Source organism: Narcine bancroftii, chromosome 2, assembly GCF_036971445.1.
Source record: "Narcine bancroftii isolate sNarBan1 chromosome 2, sNarBan1.hap1, whole genome shotgun sequence".
Lineage (NCBI taxonomy): Eukaryota > Metazoa > Chordata > Chondrichthyes > Torpediniformes > Narcinidae > Narcine > Narcine bancroftii.
This window is the reverse complement of record NC_091470.1, coordinates 188,023,273-188,039,586: the sequence shown is the minus strand read 5'-3', so window position 1 is coordinate 188,039,586 and position 16,314 is coordinate 188,023,273. Positions and strand designations below refer to the sequence as shown.

The following is a 16,314-nucleotide window of genomic DNA, read 5'->3' as shown; positions in this document are numbered from 1 at the left end:
AAAGCAATCTTTGACAGTCACAAAGCAACCACTGATCGAATTCAACGTTGAGATCTGTAGAGCTCGTCGAAAGAATCAAAGACTTGTTGATCCAAACCAAGGCTTTTATTAGCAAAAGACAGGAGCTCTTCACAAGTGGCCGATCAGTCTGGAATGATCCAACCTGGCTAGGGACACAACCCTTTAAGGCCCAGACAGTAGGTGTGGTAAGTTCTCAGCCAATCGCTGTAAACACAGTCTAGATACTGTAACTATATACATTGGTGATAGATCTGTACTATCACAAGATCTAAAAAAGGTCTTAATTGGTAATATACAAATTAGCATGGACGTTAGTGAAGTCAATATCAATGGATTTTTAATAAAACATACAATTTTCATCTGATTATTTATGCTTTTTAATGTGGTTCATAAATGAAGTAATAAAATGGGCCAGAGAGGGCCAATTTTTTGCTAGATATTTGCATAATTGTTGAGTGAACATTTAATCTAACCATAGGTGAGAAACTCCATGGAGATGTGCTTTAATGTGTTGAAACAAAAACACCCATTGTTCAAGTTTTAATTGGCAACCCTGGGGGAAAAAAAATCATTTCCTGTCGTTATATGAAGGTAGCAAAATCGGCTGCTAAAATTAACGTTGAGCTGCATTATCGGATTGAACAGGGGCCGCACGTTATATGAGGCCAACATAAATATCTTGATTCCAATCAGTGGGTGAACAGAAGAACCTGTGATTTGATCCGATGTGATTTGACAATGTGCTGTTGCTGTACACCAGTGTGATCAGTTACTTTGCAACCCTGTGGTACAGGTTATAATATTGTGTAACTACAAAGTTCAAAGCAAACAACATGATGTTTCTAAATTTTAATCTGGTATTGCCAAATGCTTGTGGTTGAATAATGAAGAAGTAATTTGAACGTCATTTGCATTGATGGAGATATTAAATTTGAGACAGGAATCAAAAACATAATAAAATGTGTAGTTGTTTCAGTGAAGCTAGTGCTATGGGTGGGTGGATATGGTTCGCGAATGCCCCCCATGACGCCGACCCTGGAGGGGGGCCCTTACTAAAACAGCCTATGGCCTGGGTGGTAGTTAATCTGCCACTGCCCAGCTGCCTGCCCACCAGAGCTCCCAAGGATCTCACTGTAGACTCTCACCTAGGCTGCCGATGATCCCACTGTGGATTCTCGCCTAGGTCCTGACTGCCTGCCCTCTGGGGTTCCAGAGGATCCCACCGTGGGCACTACCCTGTCTCGGCCATGTGCCTTACCATCAGAACTCCCACCGCCTCGAACGAGGCAGGTACCTACCGCAGTCAAAAGTAGTATGAGTGTAATACATTTTACCCTAAAAATTGACCCACAAAGGTCAACTGACACACAAGTATATAGGGTATGTGACAATTTGCAAATGTGGAAATTTGTGGGAGTTTAAAAAGAGAGTACAAAATCATGAGAGGAATAGATTGGGATCTTTTACCCAGAGCGCCTTGGAAATTGGTGTCCCAAGAGCATAGGTTTAAGGGAAGGAAGGAGAGAGATAATAGAAACCTGAGAAGCATAGAATACTTTGGCAGCACGGTTGACATAGCAGTTAGTGCAATGCCTTTACAGCACCAGCAATTGGGACAGGAGATCAAATCCCGCACTGTCTGTAATGGATTTGTACTGTTACAAGCTCAGAGGACCCATAAACCCAGCAGCAATAGATATTCACCAAGACAAATAGTTATTTAAACAAAAGTTGTTTTTAATTATCTTTAAACATGAAAAGGCAGATCATACATTAACTTATCACGATTGACTTAACTAACCTGACTTAACTAACCTAACTTAACCCCCTTCTAACTCTAAGTGCACGTGTGTGTAATTTGTGTGTGTAGGTTCAGAAAAGTTCTTTAGTTCACAGTCAATCTCACTTCTCATTCCTTCAAGTTCACTGGTTGCAGGCAATACTTATACTGTGCACGGAATTTAACCTTTATAAAATTCACCAGGCTTTGGTGCTTGAAAGGTAAATGGTTACCATTCAGGAAGGTTCTTGTCGGTTTTCAGAGAGAGGATTTGTTATTCCAGGACATCCACAACTGATTCCTTTTTAATCAACCACTTCAGTGTCTTTCCCCCTTCAAGGTTCTCCAGATGATAACCTCTTTCTTTCAGGTCACCACAGAGTGTCCTTTTGTTTCTCTTATTCCAAGTGAAACATTAGACAGCCAGACCTCTCCTCTTGCATGAACCACAAGGGCTTTGACCAGGCCGAACCAAGAACTCGCAACCCGTCTTCCAAATGGGGTTTTCCAAGAGCTTTCCAGATTGTCCTGTCCAGTCCCAGCTGCTGTTACTGGCTGTAACACTGTATTTCTTTTTTGAAAACCTTACTTAAAAGAATTTAGGCAACTTATAGTCAAACATAACAGAAAAATAAAGTTTTTGTAAATATATATATATATATATATATTTAAAAAAAACCCTGACCACCCTCCCACCCCTTCTTAAGGGGAGCCAAATATAATGATAATACAATGATTATAAAGAATATTTCAGTGTTTCTAAATTCATCTACTCCAAATAAGAAGACCACATTTTAACAAAAAATGAATAATTATCATGCAGATTACATGTAATTTTTTCCATAATAATACAATTTCTCAACTCATTATGCCAGCGTGTTATATTAACCACATTATCCTTCCAAGTACCAGCTACACATTTTCGTGCTACAGATAACTCTAAACAAACAAATGAACAAATGCAATTTGAAATTTATCCAACCCTCGTCCTTTCAAAGAAACCATATATCCCAACAAAAAGATTGATGGGTCTAACAGCAATTTAATCTTAAATAATTTTTCCAAAACCAATCTAATTCCTTTCCAAAATAGTTGTACTTTAAAACAAGACCAAACAGCATGTAAAAAAGTTCCAGTACATAATCCACATCTCAAACAAGAATCCGAATGACTAAATCCATATTTTTTCAATTTCTCTGGCCGCAAATATAACTGATGTAAAAAATTATAATGCACTTTAGTTACACTATCATGACACATAATCTCTCAATTATCTTCCGGAAAAATATAGGTTAAATCACTTTCCCATTTTAGCCTAGATTTCTCCCATTCCGGTTTATCCATACTATCCTGTAACAATTGGTACATGTCTGAAATATAACCTTTCTTAGGTACAGAAGAAATCAAAAACTCAAATTTCATCATTATGGGTAAATTCTTCTCTTTTCCATAATTATCTTTTATCAAAGCTCTGTTGATAATACACAAACAGAGAATTTACAGATATATCAAATTTCCCCCTCAATTGAATAAAAGAAGGAAATTGGCCTTCTTCAAAACAGTCCTGAATTATATTTATGCCCTGAGAATTCCATCTCCTTAAATCATTATTAAACATTGAAAAAGGAATAAGCTGGTTATGATATAACAGGGTTTGAATTGGTAATTTACCCTTTGATCCTAAAACCCTCTTTCTTTTAACCCATATCCTTAACAAATGTTTTAATATCGGCATATTACATTCCTGCAATAAATCCACATTCCATTTAAATATAAACTAATGTATCTTAACTTCAGATATACAAGCCATTTCCACCTTTGCCCAACTCGGAGGTTGGTCCACATCCATCAATCTGCTAACAAATTTCAACTGAGCTGCATCATAATAATTTTGAAAGTGAGGTAACTGCAATCCACCTAAAGCATATTTCCATGTAAGTTTACGGAAAGTTACTTGGGCTAATGTTCCATAAAAACTCCCACACTACCCTATTCAGGTCCTTAAAAAAACCCTTTGAAAGTAAACATGGTATAGACTGAAACAAATATTGAATTCGAGGAAAGATATTCATTTTAACACAATTTACTCGACCAATTAATGTTAACGGCAAATCTTTCCATTTAATCAAATCCATTTTAATCCTTTTTAATAAAAGAACATAATTCAATTTATATAAAGACTGGTAGTCTGCGTTTACTACCACTCCCAAATATTTAATTCTATCTGACCACTTCAATTTTATAATACTTTTATATTCTGAATAATCTCCAACCCCAAATGGCAATATTTCACTCTTATCCCAATTTACTTTATATCCAGATAACTCTCCAAATTTTAACAATCTTGTAAATATTTCAAAGATTGTTCCAGTTCTGTCAAATATACCAGCACATGGTTCGCAAATAAATTAATCTTATATTCATCCTCCACAATTTTCATTCCTTTAATCTTATCATTCTGTCTTATTGTCTGAGCTAACGGTTCAATAGCCAATGCACATAAGGCAGATGACAATGGACAACCTTGTCGAGTCGAACGCGTTAAGTTAAATGATAAGGAAATTTTACCATTTGTCACCACCATAGCAGTTGGGTTTGTATACAAGGCCTTAACCCAGCTTATAAAGTAAGGGCCAAAATTAAACCTCTAATACCTAAAACAAAAAATTCCACTCGACCCTATCAAAGGCTTTTTCCACATCCAGCGCAACCACCATTGGGTGGGTTGCTGTCTAAATGCATTGACTAATGTTATCAATCTAAGAATATTATCGGAAGCATTTATATTTTTATAAAACCTGTTTGATCAAGATGGCATAGTGGGAAGACATGTGGTTCCACCTCCCTTCCCCCAGTTAGACTTCTAAATACCCAAATTTAAAATTTGTAAAAGTGGTTAAAAATAGTATTTACAGACTTTGGAATATTGGAGGATTGCAATGGCTGCAATTGTGAAAAAATCAAAAGCTCAATTGCAAAAGAAATTACCTTACAAAAGTGTTGAAGAACTGAGGCCTACTTACCAAGTTGAAGCCACGAGTCATCGACTGGAGTCCCCAAGCCTCAGAGGATTCCTGCTCGGTTAAGTATTACGCTGGTGCTGATCACACAACTGCAAGATGGTGCTGGTTCAGTGATGGACTCGGCCAGCCCTGACTCACGCCCCCATGAGTCCGTGGGCGCAGATGGATTGGCAGAGCGAAGACAGACCTGCAAGCCCGCAATACTGCCTGGCAATCCGGGAGCGCGAAGTGCAGCGTTGGAAGATGCACCTGCGCGGTCGGTGACTTTGCCGGGTATGCGCGGGTCCAGGAATTACAGGACAAGGTGTGGGCTTTGGGGGAGCCTGAACAGCGGTGGGCTGACGAGGTCGACATGTTGTCGACGGGCGTCCAGACCCGCAGCCGCACTGGAAGAGGACCTATGATGTGAAAGGAGGAAGAAAGATCAACATTACAGGAACTTTCACAGGAAGAAATGGGGACTGAGACCAGAGAAGGTAGGCCTGGTCTGGATTCTGTGTTCACAATTTTGGAAGGGATTGCTCATCAAATGGAAAATATGTCAATACAGATGTCTACTCAGATGACTCAAGGAGTTATGGAAGTGAAACCTAAAATGACTACTATATGTGAAGAAATGACTTGTATGAAGCAAGATATTAATGTAGTTAAAAGTGATGTTAGAAGATGTATTTGCCAGCAGCTCCTGGATTTCCTGGCTGTTTTCGTCAAACCAGTCCTTGTTTTTCCTGGAGGAGAAGCCCAGTACCTCTTCAGTGGATTGCAGTATGGTAGTCTTCAACTGATCCCAGAGGGTTTCAGGGGACGGGTCCGTGAGGCGGGTTGCAACGTCAGCTGCGCTGGATGGGTCACGTCTCCAGAATGGAGGACCATCGCCTTCCCAAGATCGTATTATATGGCGAGCTCTCCACTGGCCACTGTGACAGAGGTGCACCAAAGAAAAGGTACAAGGACTGCCTAAAGAAATCTCTTGGTGCCTGCCACATTGACCACCGCCAGTGGGCTGATAACGCCTCAAACCGTGCATCTTGGCGCCTCACAGTTTGGCGGGCAGCAACCTCCTTTGAAGAAGACCGCAGAGCCCACCTCACTGACAAAAGGCAAAGGAGGAAAAACCCAACACCCAACCCCAACCAACCAATTTTCCCTTGCAACCGCTGCAATCGTGTCTGCCTGTCCCACATCGGACTTGTCAGCCACAAACGAGCCTGCAGCTGACGTGGACTTTTTACCCCCTCCATAAATCTTCGTCCGCGAAGCCAAGCCAAAGAGAAGATGTATAAAATCAGTGGACATTGTACAAGAAAACTTAAAAAAATATTGAAGAAGCTTTTTTTGAATGTAAAAACCAAGTGGAGCATAATAGAGAAAAAATGGAAAAAGTGGAGGATTCGTTTGTGATTTGGGGGATCCAGAAGAAGGAATTATTGAAGAAGATTGATTCATTAGAAAACCAGGGTCGAAGAAATAATGTAAAAATAGTAGGTCTTCCAGAAGATATAGAAGGTTCTGATCCGGTAAAGTTTTTTAAGAAATGGATTCCGGATGGTCTGGAGTTAGATCGAGCACATAGAGCACTAAGGAAGAAACCATTTCCAGGCCAACCACCATGAGCAGTTTTGATTCGCTGTTTGAAATACCAGGACAGAGAAATGATATTGCGAATGACGGTGCAGAAGGCATGGCAAAATTAGGCTCCAATGATGGTCCAGAATAATAGGGTGTTTTTAATGTGGATTTGAGTCAAGAAATTATTAGAAGGCGCCGAGAATTTAATTCAGCCAAAGAAGTATTGTGGCAAAAGGGATATAAATTTGCCTTTCATTATCTGGCCGTGTTGAAAGTTTTTTATGGGAACTTTCAATCTCAATTCTTTGAAAATGACCATGATGCATTAATTTTTGCTAATTCATTACCAAATTTACAAGGAAATGGACGATCATCACCATTGTCACCTGAGAGGAGGGTAAATGGGAATGGAAATGGGAAGAATGGAAAACAAGAAAAGAATGGGAAGAAAGTTGAATTGACACAAAGTCTTCTTGACATTGAAGATCTGGAACAATCATTGGGACTGGAATCATTGGGTTGATTATTTTTGTTTCAGTACTTTGTGAAAGTCTGACTGGGGTGGATGGATGACGCTGAGACCTTTAGTCGTCTGCCACTAGTGGGTTTTACCACACCCAGATTTTTAGGGGGCTACTACTTTTTTAGTAGTTTGTTTTGGGGACTGTTAGTTTTTATGGGAATTTTTACATAAGGGGAGGGTTAGAATATTAAGGGAATTAGAAGGAGAGCATTATTTTATAGTAGTAGAATATATTATTAGATTAAGAAATGAATTTTGCAACTTTTAATGTCCAGGGTTTGAATAACCGAATTAAGCGTAAACGAGTTTTGGCTTATATAAGAAAAATGAAAGTTGATAATGCTTTTTTGCAAGAAACATATTTGATCGAAAAAGAACATTTGAAATTGTAGAGATAGTGGGTTGGCTATGTATTTTCTTCTTCTTTTAATTCTAAATCGAAGGGTGTAGCGATTTTAATTCATAAGAAATTACTGTTTGAGTTGGAATTGTTTGAAGGAAATGCTGGAAGGGTTTTAATGGTTAATTGTAAAATTTTTGCTGAATCGTGGACTTTGTTAAATATTTAGGCACCTAATGTAGACGATGAACAGGTTATGTTGGAGGCTTTTTTATTGCTTAATCAGGCCAATAATAATATTTTGGACAGGGGAAATTTTAATTGTGTTTTGGATCCTTTATTGGATAGATCTCTGAAAAGTATAAGGAAATCGAAGACGGCAATACAAATAGGAGCTTTGATGAAGGATTTGAATTTGGTTGATGTTTGGAAGAGAGTAAATCCTACAGAGAAAGACTTTTCTTTTTATTCCTCCAGACATGATTCTTTTACGAGAATAGATTTTTTTTTGGTTTCTGCACATCTGCAAGGTAGAGTATTACAGGTTGAGTAGAAAAGTCAGGTTATATCGGATCATTCTATGTTATTTTTTTCCTGTGTAGGTTCAGAAGTAGTACAATCGTCTTATAGATGGAAGTTTAATACAATGCTATTGAAGAAACCAGAGTTTATTCCTACTTTTGTTAAGGAGTAGGTTACTTTGTTTTTGGCTGAGAATGTCAATTCAGTACGTAGTAATTTTGTATCGTGGGATGCTTTGAAAGCATATTTACGAGGGCAAATTATACTACGAAAGTTAAAAAGCAATATGTGGCAGAAAGTTTAATATTAGAGAAACAAATTGCTGAATTGGAAAAGGAATTTCAGAAAGATACCTTCAGAAGACAAAAAAGCTGCTTTAATGAAGTGAAAATACCTTATAATACTTTACAAACTTATCAGTATGGGCGTCTACTTCATCAATCTAAGCAACGTTATTACGAACTTGGTGAGCGAGCTCATAAGGTATTAGCATGGCAATTAAAAACAGAACAGACATTATGAAATATTAATGCTGTGAAAAATAATTCAATAGTTACCTATAAACCTCAGGAAATTAATGATCAGTTTTATTCATTTTATCAAAAATTATATACTTCTGAGGGAAAGCAGGACACTGGTTCTATCGAATCCTATTTATCTAAATTAAACTTACCTGTTTTAGGGGAGGATGAGGTTAAAGAATTGGATGCTCCATTTACAGATTTTGAGATTAAAGAGGCTATACAAGAGATGCCAAATGTAAAGTCGCCAGGAGTTGATAGAGTTTCTGTTGAATTTTATAAAGTATTTTATGAAGATTTATCCTCTATATTTGGAGATGTGTTGCAGCAAGTAACCGAGGAGCAGTTGTTGCTGGAATCTTGTTCAAGTGCTATAATTACTGATTCCTAAGAAAGATAGGAATCCATTGAAAGTATCTTCGCATAGACCTATTTCCTTATTAAATGTAGATTATAAAATTATAGTGAAGGTGTTAGTGAATAGACTTGCCAAATATTTACCTCGGTTGTAATAATGTAGAAGTGATCTCTATGTGTCCCTCTCTCTCTTTCTCTGAGAGAAAAAGCCTGTTTGACTCTCTCTGCTTGCAAAACCACATGATCCTCTTAGAACAGCTCCAGACAATATGTGGCTCCGACAAGCTCTTTCATCTGTTGCCTTTTTGTAAACAACAATCCATTAGTGAAGTCTCTTGGGCACTCTCCAAAGCTCTTGCAAAGGCCCCGATATGTATAGCATTAGCAGAGCTCCAGTATTTGTATGTGACATACTCTAACAAACCTTTCCAATTTATCTCCTAAAAACATAACTATATACTCTGTCAAAGTACGTTCTCCCCGTGTCTGCGTGGGCTTTTCCCAAGGGCTCCGGTTTACTCCCACTGTTCAAAACTTACCAGGGTTGTAGGTTAATTGGGTGGTACGACCTCATGGGTCAAATGGCCTTTTACTATGCTGTCTATATACCCCTCATAATTTTGTAAACTTCATCAAATCTCCCCTCATTCTTCTACACTTCAAGGAATAAAGTCCTAACTTGTTTAATCTTTCCCTGTAACTTAACTCCTGAAGACCTGGCAACATGCTAGTAAATCTTCTCTGCACTCTTTCAATCTTACTGATATCCTTCCTGTAGTTAGGCGACCAGGACTGCACACAATACTCCAAATTTGGCCTTACCAGTGTCTTATACAACCTCACCATAACATCCCAACTCCTGTACTCAATACTTTGATTTATGAAGGCCAAAATGCCAAAAACTCTCTTTACAATCCTATCTACCTGTGACATCACTTTTAGGGAATTATGTATCTGTATTCCCAGATCCCTCTGTTCTACCATACTCTTCAGTACACAACCATTCTCTACGTGTGTCCTACCTTGGTTTGTCCTTCCAAAATTCAAAGGAGTGTAACTTTTTTTGCACAAGGGATTCTGGGTGTATGCCAGAGGAGGTGATTGAGGCAGGTTTAAAGATGGATACATGGATAGGATGGATTTTGAGCATTATGGGCCAAATTCAGGCAGGTGGAACTACTGCAAGTGGGACAGTTTGATCGGTGTAGGCAGGTTGGGGCTCAATGGCCCATTTCCCTGCTGTATGGCTCCACGACCAGTTGCTAGCCCACTACTGACACCTGCTTCTATTGGTTAACTGACCCTCTATTCATGCCAATGCAATGCAATACATGGGTGGCATGGTTGGTGTAGTGCAGGGATCCCCAAACTTTTTAGACCATCTCCCCCTTCATGGAATGCTTGATTCCTCATCGACCCCTAGTGCTGGACGGAGGGGGGTGGGGATAGTAGCTGGCAGGGATAGTAGCTGGCGGGGGGAGCTGCCAAACCTACAAAGAGCACAAACATCATGCTTCTATGCTCAGTCCGTCCTCCCGTTCGCTCTCAACTTATTCAAAGGCCAAAGCCAAGTACAACATGACGGCCACCAAGGCCCACCCTCGTGAGAGGTTGGCCACCTCTGCTATTGGCGCTATTTTCCATTGATCCACCTCAGCTTTCCACCGCAAAAGTTCAATTGACCCCTTTCAACCCCCTGGTATTTATTGATCCCTAGGATAGTCCCATCGACCCCCCCCCTCCTCTCAGGGGTTGATTTCGACCACTTTGGAGACCCCTGGTGCAGCGGTTAGCACAACGCCTTTACAGCTCCAGCAATCGGGACTGGACCGAGATTCGAATCCCACGCTGTCTGTAAGAAGATTGTACGTTCTTCCCCGTGTCTACATGTGTTTTCTCCGGGAGCTCCGGTTCTCTCCCATGGTTCAAAACTTACCAGGGCTGTAGGCTAAATGGGGGTAAGTTGGGTAGCGGTGCTGTATGTCTGAATTTAAAAGAAATATTTATCCCAACTCCATGCTCCCTATACTATACATGCTTTTAACGTGGCACCTTATTAAATGCCTTCTGTAAATGCGAGTTCATAACATCCGCCTGATTCCATCTATGCACCGTGCTCATTATGGCCTCCAGTAGATTTGACAGACTGGATCTATGCTGTATCTAGTGAGAGCGACCTGGCCGGCTGCATCACAGTGCAGTATGGTTGCTGCAGAGAAATGGATCTGAGGTCAATCCACAGAATCATAAGAATGGTGGAGAGGATCACTGGAGTCTCCCTGCCACCGCCCCCACCCCCCCACCTCGACATGATCTACCAAGATCGTTTTCTGAAGAGGGTGCGCAAAATCACTGAGGACCTCTTCCTCCCCACACACAGCATCTTTCAGCAGCCAAGCCAAAGCTGAGTCCGATCTACCCAATCACCATGTGCCCTTATCCTCTGGATCAACTTATCATGAGGCATCTACCACTAATGTTTTTCTAAAATCCATGTGGACCAACATTTACTGATCGATCATCTTTGTCACCTCAAAATGTTCAGTCAAGTTTATAAGACATGACCTCCCCCACACGAAGTCATGCTGACTGTTCCTAATTAGTCTATGCAGTTCCAAATGTGAGTATGTCCTGTTCCTAAGTGATGCCGCTATTAATTCTTAAAACTCTGATGTAAGGCTGAACGGCCTATAATATCCTGATTGTCCATGTGGACCTTCTTAAACAGAAGAACAACACTAGCTACTCTCCAGTCCTCTGTGACCAAAGAGGATACCTCTCCTCACTTGTCAGGAAGGTGCAACAGCGACTGCACTTACTGAGAAGACTGAAGTGGGCAGGGCTACCGGCCACCATTATGTCAGCCTTCTACAGGAGCTCTACTGTGAACGACCTGGCCGACTGCAGCACAGTGTGGGGAAGGCTGCTGCAGAGAAATGGATCGGAGGTCAATCCACAGGACCACAAGAGGGGATGACTGGAGTCTCCCTCTCCCTCCACCCCTCACCCCCCATCAAAGTGATCTACCGGGTTTGTTGTCTGAAGAGGGCACGCAAAATCATCGAGGATTCCTTCCACCCAGTGTCTTTCAGCTACTCCTGTTGGGAAAGAGATACAGGAGTATCAGGGCCAGCACCACCAAGCTGAGGAGCAGCTTCTTCCCACGGGCAGTGAGAATGTTGAACGACCAAAGGAACTGCTCACACTGACCCTTCGAGACTCTCATAATCACAAAACAATATTCATTTCTGTGCATTTATGAATACTTGTCCTGAATATGTATTGTTTGTTTGTACGCGTGCTATGTCTGGCTGTGTGTTTTGCACTGAATGCTGTTTCATTGGGTTGTACTTGTACAATCAAATGACAATAAACTTGATTTGCTTCCAGTATAGAACAGGTTCAGGTCTGATGCAACCCCAGACAGATGGACAGGGTCAAAACCCACACCCATTGAGTCAACAGAAGCCCCTTCTGCCTTTGTTTACTTGTTAGACCTCAACTGGGAAGATGTGTGCAGTGCAGAAAGGAGTCTGCAGATACCTTGCCTGCCTGAACATTTCACACCACACAAGGCGTTGTCCTTTGTGGGGATTAATGAGCTTGCACAACGTGATCGCTCCATCAGATGGCTTAACATGAGGTAGAGTCATTCATCGTCCTCAAAATACATTGCATGTTTTGGCGATGAACCACAACCTGTGCCAACTTTCCCTTTATAAAGGCTCAAGACTGAGTTGGGCAGGCACAGTTCTGGCACTGCTCATCAACAGAAGGTAAGGCTCTCTCCATTCCCAGTGCTTGTAGCTCAACTCCAGTATAAGGTCGGGAATATTCTCTACCTTTCTCTCTCTCTCTCGACCCCTTTCTTAAACCCACCTCATGTTTTTCCTCTCTTTCCCCCTCACCTCTTCCTCTCTTCCCACTCACCTCTTTCTTCCCCCTTCTCTCTCCCTCTCCACCTTTCTTTCCCCCTCTTTTAAATTTAGACATGCAGCACGGTAACAGGCCATTTCAGCCGCCCAATTTACTGGAACCACCATGGAAAAATCCATGCAGACACCGAAAGATCATATAAATTCCTCACGGAATTCGAAGCCCAGTCTGGTCCTGATCATTGGCGCTGTAAAGGCGTTGTGCTAACCGCTACACCAACCATGCCACCGTCCCCCTTACATCTCTTCCTCCCCCTCTCTATCTACTTTCTCACCCTTTTCTTCCTCCATTTCTTTCTCCTTTACCTTCTGCTCTTGTTCCCTATCCCTCATCCCCGGTCTCAGAGAAGGTGGGGAGGGCAGTGGGTGAACCAAGGAAATCTCTCTGGTATGGTGAGACTGGTGGAGCTGGGGGCCTTGCCAGACTGGACACCCAAAGGGAAAGAGTGGGAATGTTTGGAATTATCCATTTGGAGGTCTGTGGAGGTTCAACAACTGAGTTCATTTGAATGGAGTTTGGTAGACTTCTGCGCATTCAGGAAATCAAGGAGCAGGGGACGGAGTGGTAAAATGATGGTGAGACAAAAGGCCACCCAGGATATGACTGAATGGGAGAGCAGGCTGGATGGGCCGAATGGCCAACTTTGCTCCCTCTTTGCTCTGCTCCTCTATTCACTCAGCTTTCTGTGGCTCTCTGCCTGTCTTTAACTTCTCTCTCTCCCCTTCTTTCTCTGTCTTCGTCTAGCCCTCTCTTTCTGACTCTCCTTCATTCTATCTTTTTATGTTTTGATCTCAATCTCTCATTGACACATACAGACCCATTCAAACTCTCTCTCTTCCCCCACTCCCCCCTTCCACAGCTCTCTCTCTGACCTACCCTTCTCCCCTTCTGTATGTCTCTCTTTGTCTCTCCTGTCTGTCTATCTGTCTGTATCTAGATCTTTGTGTTGAATAGTTCCTCAGGTGTGAACAAAATGCAGGCAGGTTTGTCCTGTGTAATGTGCTGAGTTTCTGCAGCATTGTGTTTTTACTTCAACCACGGTGTCTGCAGACTTTTCGTGTTTTATTACTGAAACATTGAAGGCAGTGGACCAGGTGCTGGTGAACAGGATTAGTGCTGATGGATAGCATTGACACAGTGCCCATTCGCAACAGTGAGAATGCTGAACAACCAAAGGAACTGCTCACACTAGCCATCCGAGACTCTCTTAATTACAAGACAATATTTATATATTTATTTGGCAATATGAATACTTGTCCTGCACAAGCATTGTCTCTATATTCGTGTGTTATGTCTGGTTGTGTGTCTGCGTGTTGACTGAGGACTGGAGAACACTGTTTCATCGGGTGGTTCTTGTGCAATCAGAAGACAATAAACTTGACTTGAAGGACAGTTCCGTGCTGTCCACTGTAGGCGCTTTCAAATTGCAGCAACCAGATAGCCCTCCTGTGTCCTAGGTGAGATGACTGGGTCATAGGTGCCTCCTGCGCCTTTCAAATAGCAGCCTAACCTACCTGTTAAATCGCCAACCCAGCAATTTAAGGGGGATCCCACCCCTGCGATGACACGGTGAGTGACGTGTCCCGCAGCCACTGGGAAACCCCTGTTCTGTGTCCCTTCTGTTTAAAGTTCCAGAGTAACCAGGTCAGCTAGTTCCCCTTTCAAATAGGCAGAGGAGGTAAATTTAACTGCATTTCCTGACCACCTCCAAGGTATCCCAGCTGGATTTTGACTGGGCTTGCCCAGTTCAGCCCTTTCAAATCGTCCTAGGTCTTCAACCTAGTAAATTTCCCAGTTGACTACATTTTACAAGGGCAATTTGAAAAGGCCTGCAGCCCCGTGCCCCAAGAGTGACTCTGACCAATTGCTTCTCCCACAGGATGACCATGCTGCCTCTGGTACTGATCCTGTTTTCCTTGCTGCTCATTGACGGAGGCTTGTCCCTAAGGTAAGGTGCCTGTCGATGTCCCGGCCGATGCCCTTCAGTCGCCAAGGTCCTCCTGGTCTGAGCTGCTTCTCGGCGGCTTACACTCCCAAAGGAAGCAGAAGCAGGAAATGCTGGGAAACGGCTACCATGTCTGACCTGAGCCCAGTTCCACAACCCTTCCTGGTCGCCCAGTCCCGTCCCTCAGGCCCACAAAGAGACCTTGTCTCATCTGATCACACACACACACACACACACACACACACACACACACACACACACACACACACACACACACACACACACCACCCCTAATCCGTAGCCTCCGTCCAATCCCCCACACAGACCACCCCTCATCTATAGCCCTCCCTCCAATCATCCCCACACACACCACCCCTCATCCATAGCCTCTGTCCAATCCCCTACACAGACCACCCCTCATCGATAGCCCCACTCTGATCCCACATACAGACCACATCTCAACCATCCCTCGGATCCCATACATAGACCACCCCTCATCTATAGCCCTCCCTCCAATCCCGCTCACAGACCACTCCTCATCCATCCCCCCTCCAATCTTGCACACAGACCAGCCCTCATCCATAGCCCCACTCCGATTCCACACAGACCACCCTTCATCCATAGTCCCCCTAATCCTGCACATAGACCTCACTCTATCCATAGCTCACCCCCTGTTCTCCACACAGACCACCCATTCATAGCCCACCTCCAATCCTACTCACAGACCACCCCTGACCATCCCCCCTCCAATCCCACACACAGACCACCCCTCATCATCACCCCTCCAATCCCACACACAAACCCACCCCTCACTATCCCCCCTCCAATTCCACACGGACCATCACTCATCCATAGCACCCTCCAATCTCACACACAGGCCATCCCTTATCCATATCCCCCTCTGATCCACACACAGACCCTGCCTCATCCATAGCTCCCTTCCAATCCTGCATGGACACTCCATCCATAGACCACCCCATCCCCCACACTGACCACCCCTCATCCATAGACACCCTCCAATCCCTCATATAGACCGCCCCTCATTCATAGCCCCCCTCTCCAATCCTCAACACAGACCACCCCTCATCCATAGACCCCTCCGATCCCACATATAGACCACCCCTCATCCATAGCTCCCCAATCCCCAACACGGACCATCCCTCATCCATAGCCCCCCTCTCCAATCCCATACACAGACCACCCCTCATCTATAGACCCCTTCCAATCCCACATATAGACCACCCCTCATCCATAGCTCCCCAATCCCCCACACAGACCATCCCTCATCCATAGCCCCCCACTCCAATCCCATACACAGACCACCCTCACCATCCCACTTCTGATCCCATATATAGACCTCATTCCATCCATAGCCCACCCCGATCCCCCACACATACCACCCCTCATCCATAGACACCCTCTGATCTCACTCTGACCACCATTCATCCATAGACCCTCTTTGACCCCACTCTTCAGGTCCAGCTCCTACCTGGTCCTTCTTCCTGCCCTTTTTGACCCCTCCCTCCAGCCACCCCCTTCATACCTCTGCCCCTTTTGTCCAACCTCTCACAACTGGGTGACGGGTGAGAATAATTTTGTTCAGCTCCCTCAAGTCCTGCACTAATCGATAGGTACCGTCTGGTTTTTGGACAGGTAAAATTGGGGTATTAAAAGGTGACATACAAGGTTCGAGTATACCATCTTTCACCAACTGGTCAATTACTGGCTGCAGCCCCTTTCGGCCAGCCATCGGAATTGGATACTGCTTTCGCCTAAT

General features: G+C 43.1%; 1 protein-coding gene across 4 annotated transcripts in view; it reads left to right on the top strand.

Annotated features, from left to right (window-relative positions):
• LOC138754797 (uncharacterized) overlaps nucleotides 1-16,314 on the top strand; it is a 79,318-nt gene that overhangs the window by 25,572 nt on the left and 37,432 nt on the right. For all 4 annotated transcript variants that reach the window (XM_069919620.1, XM_069919619.1, XM_069919617.1 and 1 more), the window contains one exon: nucleotides 14,472-14,540. In XM_069919620.1, coding sequence (XP_069775721.1) covers nucleotides 14,473-14,540 — 68 coding nt within the window. In that variant the 5' untranslated portion in view covers nucleotide 14,472. The remainder of the gene's footprint in view (nucleotides 1-14,471; nucleotides 14,541-16,314) is intronic.